Source organism: Babylonia areolata, chromosome 4 (genome assembly GCF_041734735.1).
Source record: "Babylonia areolata isolate BAREFJ2019XMU chromosome 4, ASM4173473v1, whole genome shotgun sequence".
Taxonomy (NCBI): Eukaryota; Metazoa; Mollusca; class Gastropoda; order Neogastropoda; family Buccinidae; genus Babylonia; species Babylonia areolata.
The window spans coordinates 40,880,461-40,890,460 of NC_134879.1; the positions used below are offsets into that span (position 1 = coordinate 40,880,461).

At 49.2% G+C, this 10,000-nt stretch overlaps 1 protein-coding gene across 1 annotated transcript in view; it reads left to right on the forward strand.

Moving 5' to 3' along the window:
* Nucleotides 1–10,000, forward strand: part of LOC143281461 (uncharacterized) — a 17,539-nt gene that overhangs the window by 7,360 nt on the left and 179 nt on the right. Inside the window, exons 5-8 of the mRNA XM_076586672.1 lie at nt 912–1,106; nt 3,861–4,102; nt 5,443–6,818; nt 7,749–10,000. The exon at nt 7,749–10,000 is cut by the window's right edge and continues 179 nt beyond it. Coding sequence (XP_076442787.1) covers nt 912–1,106; nt 3,861–4,102; nt 5,443–6,818; nt 7,749–8,401 — 2,466 coding nt within the window. The 3' untranslated portion in view covers nt 8,402–10,000. The remainder of the gene's footprint in view (nt 1–911; nt 1,107–3,860; nt 4,103–5,442; nt 6,819–7,748) is intronic.

Genomic DNA, 10,000 nt, shown 5'->3' on the forward strand with positions numbered 1-10,000 from the left:
GCATTACTTCGTGAAGACCTGTTGATTTGTGTGAAGTGTGTCAAGGTGAAATCAATGCACCACACCACACCACGCCACGCCACACCACACCACACCACACCACACCACGCCACGCCACGCCACGCCACGCCACACCACACCACAAAAACCACACAACACCACACCACGCCACGCCACACCACACCACACCACACCACACCACACCACAACACACCACACCACACCACACCACACCACACCACACCACAACACGCCACAACACACCACACCACACCACACCACACCACAACACAACACAACACACCACACCACAACACTAACTAAACTCAACCTAACACAACACAACACGACACAACTTTATCCAACCCAACCCAACCCAACCCAATTACCTGAAGACCTGGTGATGTTTATCAATATAACCCAATCCAACCCAACACTAGTTCTTGAAGACCTGGTGATGTTTGTCAATATAGCCCAACCAACCCAACCCAACCCAACCCATTCCAACCCAACTTCCTGAAGACCTGGTGATGTGTGTCAATATAACCCAAACAACCCAACCCAGCTCAACTCAACCCAACACTACTTCATGAAGACCTGGTGATTTTTGTCAATATAACCCAACCCAATCCAACCCAACCCAACCCAACCCAACTTCCTGAAGACCTGGAGATGTCTGTCAATACAACCCAACCAACCCAACCCAACTCATCTCAACCCAACACTACTCCATGAAGCCCTAGTGATTTGTGTGAGGTGTGTCCAGGTCAAGTCAACACAACACAACACAACACAACTTTATCCAACCCCAACCCAACCCAACCAAACACAACACAACACAACACAACAAGACCCAACCCAACCCAACTCCCTGAAGACCTGTTGTCCTGCTTGTGACGGGGTGTGTCCAGGTGAAGTCCACAGGCATGCCCCACCCCCAGTGGACCTACACTGACCGGGACATCGCCGACAGCGTGCTCAAGGCGGCGGAGCAGGTGTCACGTGGTCGCCACGTCTTCCGGTTCATCATGGCCGACATGGCCCCCGCCCTCGGCCTCACCCTGGTTGTCGCCCTTCCCTTCGTCTCCCGGAAGTTGCTGGACAGGGTATGTTGGCTCGTCCTTCTCTTTCTTTTCAATTGGCTCATGGTGTCCGTTTTTTTGACTCACTTGTGTAAACAAAGTGAGTCTATGTTTTAACCCGGTGTTCGGTTGTCTGTGTGTGTGTGTGTGTGTGTGTGTGTGTGTGTGTGTCTGTGTGTCTGTGTGTCCGTGGTAGACTTTAACATTGACATTTTCTCTGCAAATACTTTGTCAGTTGACACCAAATTAGGCATAAAAATAGGAAAAATCCAGTTCTTTCCAGTCATCTTGTTTAAAACAATATTGCACCTCTGGGATGGGCACAAAAAAATAAAAAATGAAGCCTAATCATATGCAAACTGTATTTACTGTTATATTTATATTTTTTGTAATTGTTTTTTAGTTTTACGGAATCGTTTACATACAGACACGCACTAACGTGTGCACGCACGCACGAACACACACACACACACACACAGTGTTTAGAGATCGCCAGGGAGGAGTGTGGGGGGTGGGGTGGTTTGCGCTACAAAAGTATTATATTTGTCTTCTTCTTCGTACCGTTGTTGCTATGAGCGTTGCCCATTAGGGACACCCCTCATTTACCTGATGACAGGCAACGCTAAGCAGCGCTGACTTCACCCTGCGTGCCAATGTCTTGCCGAAAGTTCAAAGGATGAAATGTTACTGTCCGTGTATGTTTTGTGGTATGGAACGCTGGTCACTGCATTGTACTGTATTGCACTGCATTGCATTGTACTGTACTGTATTGTATTTCACTGTATTGCATTGCATTGTACTGTACTGTATCGTATTTCACTGTATTGTATTGCATTGTACTGTACTGTATTGTATTTCACTGTATTGCATTGCATTGCATTGTATCGTATTGTGCTGTATTGCACTGTATTGCATTGTACTGTACTGTATTGTATTTCACTGTATTGTATTGCATTGTACTGTACTGTATCGTATTTCACTGTATTGCATTGCATTGCATTGTATCGTATTGTGCTGTATTGCACTGCATTGCATTGTACTGTACTGTATTGTATTTCACTGTATTGTATTGCATTGTACTGTACTGTATCGTATTTCACTGTATTGCATTGCATTGCATTGTATCGTATTGTGCTGTATTGCACTGCATTGCATTGTACTGTACTGTATTGTATTTCACTGTATTGTATTGCATTGTACTGTACTGTATCGTATTTCACTGTATTGCATTGCATTGCATTGTATCGTATTGTGCTGTATTGCACTGCATTGCATTGTACTGTACTGTATTGTATTTCACTGTATTGTATTGCATTGTACTGTACTGTATCGTATTTCACTGTATTGCATTGCATTGCATTGCATTGTATCGTATTGTGCCGTATTGCACTGCATTGCATTGTACTGTATTGCATCGCATTTCACTGTATTGCATTGCATTGTACTGTATTGTATCGTATTTCACTGCATTGCATTGTACTGTATTGTACTGTATTGCATCGTATTTCACTGTATTCTATTGCATGGTATTGTACTGTATCGTATTGCATATTGTATTCTTTTCGATTACTTTGTGTCACAACAGACTTATCAGTGTGAAAATTCAGGCTGCTGTGTGGAGAGAGCGTGTTTCCCCAGTGCAGTGCCCTTTATTTTATTTTATTTTTTTCTCTGTCTTTTTTTCTGTCTTCAAATGTATTTATTTAACCCATCAAAGTGGATTTCTCTACACAATGTTACCATGGATAACCCTTTTTTGTTTCCGCGGTTTTTTGGTTTTTTTGTTGTTTTTTTACGCGCGCTACGTGCAAAGCTAAATGCGGACAGACATTCTGTTTTATTTGTCTCATTTGAATGACTAGCGTCCATTCTACCAACCAATGTTTAGTACACTACACTACACTACACTACACTACACTACACTACAGTGCAGTACAATACATCTTCATTCATCCATTTGGAAATTAATTTGTATTTGTATTTGTATTTCTTTTTATCACAACAGATTTCTCTGTGTTAAATTCCGGCTGCTCTCCCCACTCATTTGTGTGTGTGTGTGTGTGTGTGTGTGTGTGTGTGTGTGTGTGTGTGTGTGTGTTTTCCTGCATGCAGTTTTATTTGTTTTTCCTATCGAAGTGGATTTTTCTACAGAATTTTGCCAGGAACAACCGTTTTGTTGCCGTGGGTTCTTTTACGTGCGCTAAGTGCATGCTGCACACGGGACCTCGGTTTATCGTCTCATCCGAATGACTAGCGTCCAGACCACCACTCAAGGTCTAGTGGAGGGGGAGAAAATATCGTCGGCTGAGCCGTGATTCGAACCAGCGCGCTCAGATTCTCTCGCTTCCTAGGCGGACGCGTTACCTCTAGGCCATCACGGACGAATAAAACAATTTGGAAACTATTTAGCAGACGGGAAGAAATTACTGGCGAACGTGGGGATTTGATCCCGCACCCACATATTCTCTCACTTTTCGTGGGCAGACTCGTTACCACTGGCTGGGCCACCAACATAAATCCCACTCACCGCTAATGTCGTCTTTCAGCACCAGCTAGATAGAGCACTCATGTCACTGAGATGCGATCAGATCATGGGTCTGTTATCTATCAACCTACTGCTCTTGATGCTCGGTGGTAGGATAGGCCATATTTTCTACACATCAAAGGGGAATCCCCAGCTATTCTTAGACACAATCTTTTCCCTGTCAAAAGCGAAAGGGAATTTTAAATTGACGGTGAGGGGGATTTCTTATAAATTCATTTGTCTCACTTTTTTAGGTGCTGAAGGACGACGACCTTGACCTTGACCCCGAGGTGGTGTTCCTGTGTCACGATGACCTGGTCAGCAGCAGCGGTCATCCCCCGCACCAAGTGCCGCACGTGCCCGGTGACACGGCTGACCACCCACCGGTGACGTCACAGGGCGTGACCCCCAGTAGCATGGTCACGTGGTGGAAGAGGACCATCGTGCCCCGCGGCACACCGCTGTCCTTGGAGCACATGAAGTGCATTGTGGGAAGGTGAGGGTCGTTCATCTTTTAAGCTTTGAATATATAAAAAAAAAAACTGTTATGTATGTATGTATGTATTTATTTATTATAATGATAATGATAATTATTATTGTTGTTGTTGTCATCATCATCATCATTGTTATTATATTATTATCATTATTATTATCATCATCATTATATATATATATATATATATATATATATATATATATATTTAATTATCATTATTATTTAAAAATAACATTTTAGATTATCTGTCTGTCTGCCTAATTTTTTTGTCTGTATGTCTCTCTCCCTTCCTATATGTCTCTGCCTCTGTCTATTGTGTGGACTTTGAAATCTCCCATAAGTAATGATATGCTTTTAGCATTACGTGTTTTATATTGTCCCTTTTTGTTTCTGCAGCATGAAAAACAAGCCTAATGTGCTTATTTACTGTCCCATTAAGTAAAAAAAAAAAGAAAAAAGAAAAAGAAAAAGATAATTCACTCTTTCATTCTCTCTCTCTCTCTCTCTCTCTCTCTCTCTCTCTCTCTCTCAACTTCGTTGCTTTTTATGTTTATGTATATGGCTATGTCCATGTTTATAGCGGTGAAGAAACCGTCCCATCAGTCCATATAATGATTGTTCCCCACCTGTTCACTACCTGTTCCTCACCTGTTCACTACCTGTCCCCCACCTGTTCCCTACCTGTTTCTCACCTGTTCCCAACTTGTTCCCTACCTGTTCACTACCTGTTCACTACCTGTTCCCCACCTGTTCATTACCTGTTCCCCACCTTTCCCCACCTGTTCACTACCTGTTCCCCACCTGTTCAATACCTGTTCCCCACCTGTTCCTCACCTGTTCCCCACCTGTTCACTACCTGTTCCCCACCTGTTCCTCACCTGTTCACTACCTGTTCCCCACCTGTTCATTACCTGTTCCCCACCTGTTCACTACATGTTCCCTACCTGTTCACTACCTGTTCCTCACCTGTTCCCCACCTGTTAAATACCTGTTCCTCACCTGTTCAATACCTGTTCCCCACCTGTTCACTACCTGTTCCTCACCTGTTCAATACCTGTTCCCCACCTGTTCACTACCTGTTCCTCACCTGTTCCCCACCTGTCCCCTCACCTGTTCCTAATCTGTTGCTCACCCGTTTCCCCCACCTCCTCCTTCTTTCTTCTTCTTCGTTTGTGGGCTGCAACTCCCCGGCCTGTGCTGTAGACGTACAATCGTTATGTACACGAGTGGGCTTTTACGCGTATGACTATTTTTACCCTGTCATGTAGGCAGCCAAACTCCATTGTCGGGTTCCTGACCTGTCCCCCTACTTGTATCTCGCCTGTTCATAACCTTTCCAGGGTGTGCGGCCTGCTGTCGGTGGTGTCGGTGTGGACGCGCAGCAAGCCTCGCGTGGAGGTCCGCACGAGGGGCCAGGCGGTCAGCCAGGCCGGGGACCGCCTCTCGGACATCGTCCTCCTGCCCGAGCAGTCCCGGCTCTTGGCCCACCCTGCCCTGCCCCGCCTGTGCCTCACGGGACCCCAGGGCTCCGGCAAAACCCTGCTGCTGCAGCTGAAAGGCCGGCAGTGGCTGCGGGAGGGGATGAGGGTGGTGGTGCTCAACGTCCGGACCTCCGGGAGAGGCAGGCCGGCTGGTCATGTGATGGAGGAGGCCATCCGTAGAGGTGGTGACAGTGGTGACGTCCAGGAAGGAGACGTGAGTTCTGGAAGTGTGGAGAGACACGACCTGGCCACCAAGGAGGTGGACATGGCGGATTTCCGAGAAGAGTTGGAGAGGGGAGGTCCCACCCACAGCCTGTGCTTCATCGTGGACGAGCTGACGCACTATACGCTCCCCTTGTTGGAGCGGCTGACGGCGCTGTACCCGCGGTGCCGCGTGTGGTGCGTGGCGATGTTCGTCAGGCGGCTCCCAGCGGCAGGTTTCCGTCACCACAGGCTAGGGGCCGTGCTGCGCTCTCCGCCCTCCGTGCAGCTGCTGCTCAAAGAGCTGGACCTCAACCCCGTGCACAGTGACGTCTACAGCACGCGCAGCGCCGCGCGGGGTCTCCCTTGTGACGGTCCTCCCGTGCTCTTCATTCAGCATGAGCGCCACGACCCGGAAATCAGGCACCAGGACTGCGTGCAGTGTGCTGACGACCTGCTCCACTTTTTGAGGGACTCTCTGGGTCTGCAGCTGTCCCGATGTGCCCAGGAAGCGGACCACGCCGTCAGCCCGACCAGGGTGAAGCGACCCCCGCCGCCTGCTGAGGCCAAGGCCATGGAGGCCAAGCCGCTGTCCTTCAGGGACGTTCTGCTTCTCGTGTGCGTGCCGCTGGGCTACTACAAGCGGAAGGGGGACGGACTGTGGTTGGCTGACCCCGAGGATCTGTTCAAGTTATGTGGCTACCTGACGTGCTGCCCTTTCTTCGCCAGACTGAGGAGCCAGGGGTTGCCCATGAACGTGGTCTATGACAACACCTCCCGGGAAATCGCCTTCCCGCCCAGGGACGAGGTGGTCGTGACGGACGTGATGGGCGTGCAGAGCTTGGAGCGCAAGGTGGTCATCTATCTGCCTGGCGGATCCATGCTGGAGGATCCTGACCGCGGAGACGCCGACCTTTCAGCCACGTCCGCAGCTGACCGCCTCTCTGCTGGAACACAAAGACGGCAGGATCAGTCCCGCACCATGTGTGTCGGTCAGTCCGCCACTGACACTGACCACGCTGTTTCTTCTCGGGGTAAGCTGCATCTTCTGTCTCTGAGTCAACTAGTTCATTTCTCGCGTCGTTTTTGTTTTTTTCTGGTAAATTTGTCCTGTCTGTGTTTGGGATAAATATCCGTTCACTTCTGACATGGTATGCAATGAAGAAATCTGTAGCTTTTGTATGTCACTGTTATTAAAGTTGTGTGTGTGTGTGTGTGTGTGTGTGTGTGTGTGTGTGTGTGTGTGTGTGTGTTCTTTTCTTCTGTCCTTTTTCTTTTCTTCCTCTGAATGTATGTCTTGTCCCACCAGTTGATATAGTCAGTGTAATATTGTAACTGATTGTGAGCACAGTGCCAAAATTGATTCCTGTCTGTCCCATTTACTTGAAATATGTAACGTTCTCATATACCCCCAGGAAGTTTCCTGATATAAGCATGTCTTGTAAATGTCTATTCTTGACTTGTTTTGTCTTGCCTTGCCTTTTTTTTGCCTTGTCTTGTTATGTCTTGCCTTGCCTTGCCTTGTCTTGACTTGTCTTGTCCTGTGGTGTATTGTCTATTCTTGTCTTGCCTTGCCTCGCCTTGACTTGACTTGACAACTTGTCTTGCCTTGCCTAGCTTTGCTTTGCCTTGCCTCGCCTTGACTTGGCTTGACAACTTGTCTTGCCTTGCCTAGCTTTGCTTTGCCTTGCTTCGCCTTGACTTGGCTTGGCAACTTGTCTTGCCTTGCCTAGCTTTGCCTTGCCTTGCCTTCGCCTTGACTTGGCTTGACAACTTGTCCTGCCTTGCCTCACCTAGACTTGACTTGACAACTTGTCTTGCCTTGCCTAGCTTTGCCTTGCCTTGCCTCCTTGTCTTGCCTTGCCTAGCTTTGCCTTGCCTCGCCTTGACTTGACAACTAGTCTTGCCTTGCCTAGAATTGCCTTGCCTTACCTTGCCTTACCTTGCCTTGTCCTGTTCTACAGTGAATGATCCACCGAAAGAGGAACCTCACCCACCGCCCACCACCGGTCCTTCTCCTGAAGACGAGAGAAAGGTGGACCCCACGGAGGTGAAGCGTCTCTTCGGGAACATGATCGTGGACGAAAACAGCAGCGCCCAGATCTCGTGCCACAGACCCGCTGACCCCGGCCCTGACCCCATCACAGCTGACCCCGGCCTTGACCCCAGTGGTGAACCCGGCCTTGACCCCACCACAGTTGACCCTGGCCTTGACCCCACCACAGCTGACCCCGGCCCACCGCCGCGGCTCAGGATGGGCATGGACGTGCGCGGGGACTCCCCTCTGCTGCTGACGGCGCTGAAAGACGCACGCGCAGCGCGTGACTTCGCCTCGCCGGCCGCCGGGGAGGAGAAGGAGGGGGAGGAGGAGGACAAGGAGGAGGAGGACGAGGGGGACTATTTCCAGGCGGACTCGACCTTCCTGGTGCCGGACGCCGACGGACACATGGGGCACGTGGAGGGGGAGCGGCGGCGTCTCCGGCAGATGCTGAGCTCCCTGTCCATGGACGATCAGGATTGGCTATTCATGGCCGCCGCCAGGTGTCTGTCGCAGCTGGTCGTCGTCCTCCCGTCGTCGCCCAAGCAACAACGGCAACAGCAGAAGGCAGGGCTGTAGGCAGACAGTCCTCGTCATCAGCAGTGTCCCGGCTCGGCCCCATGGACATGACCCATTGCGGTTGGCTTGGCTATGTGCAGGTTAACTCCTTCTTCTCTTCCTCCTCCTCCTCTACCTTCTTCTTCTTCTTCTTCTCCTCCTCCTTCTTCTTTTCCTCTTCCTTCTTCTTCTTCTTCTCCTCCTTCTTCTTCTTCTTCTTCATTCGTGGGCTGCAACTCCCACGTTCACTCGTATGTATTAGAGTGAGCTTTTACGTGTATGACCGTTCTTACCCCGCCGTGTAGGCAGCCATACTCCGTTTTCGGGGGTGTGCATGCTGGTTATGTTCTCGTTTCCATAACCCACTGAACGTTGACATGGATTGCATGCAACGTGCGTATTTGATCTTCTGCTTGCATATACACACAAAGAGGTTTCAAGCACAAGCAGGTCTGCACCATATATGTTGACGTGGGAGATCGCAAAAATCTCCACCCTTTTCCCACCAGGCGCCGTCACCGAGATTCGAACCCGGGACCCTCAGATTGAAAGTGCGACGCTTTAACCACTCGGCTATTGCGCCTGTCAGTTATATTTGATTTGGCCCACTTGTTTCCTGCACCGTCCAGAAAGCCTGCCGGCTGCCCCACACAGACTTTTTAAAGTTGAAATTTAAAGGTCTCATAGTATTTTTACGGACATCGGGGAAGTGATTTCACATCCACTATGTCCAGGGCTCGGTATAGGTAGGCCTGTGCCCAGTCCGCTCCTTCCGCCGTTATAACCTTTCCCGACTTGTGGGGCCCCAGTGTAGTGATGGCCTAGAGGTAACGCGTCCGCACAGGAAAGTGAGAGAATTTGAGCGCGCTGGTTCGAATCACGCCTCAGCCGCCGATATTTTCTCCCCCTCCACTAGACCTTGAGTGGTGGTCTGGGCGCTAGTTATTCGGATGAGACGATAAACCGAGGTCCCGTGTGCAGCATGCATTTAGCGCACGTTAAAGAATCCACGGCAACAGAAGAGTTATTCCTGGCAAATTTCTGTAGAAAAATCCGCTTCGTATAGGAAAAACAAATAAAACTGCACGCAGAAAAAAAAAAAGGGTGGCGCTGTAGTGTAGCGACGCGCTCTGCCCTGGGGAGAGCAGCCCGAATTTCACACAGAGAAATCTGTTGTGATAAAAAAAGAAATACAGATACAAATACAGATACAGACTTGAAGTCAGGTACCCGTTCACACCCTGGGTGGAGTGGGGAAAGTCGGAGGGAAGTGCCTTTGCCAAAAGAACACAGCACCATACCGCAACTGGTGACTCGATCCCTGATCACTGCTGAACACTGGATCACAAGTCCAACGCCTGACCGATTCTTCATGTCGCGGCGCCTCATAGTGTTTTGATAATCCCCCCCAAAAGGTGCGTAAGTCATCTGCGAGGCCATGTCACACCCTCTGCTTCAAGCACCTCTCTGGCTTCCTGTTGAAGCACGCATCCAGTATAAACTGTCCATCCTTTTGCCAGTTTCTTTTCAGAGGCTTGTCCAGCCTACATTTCTGATATTTCTGTGCGTTTTACATTGTTGACCAAAGACACCCTCCACTTCCCGGACACACACACACAC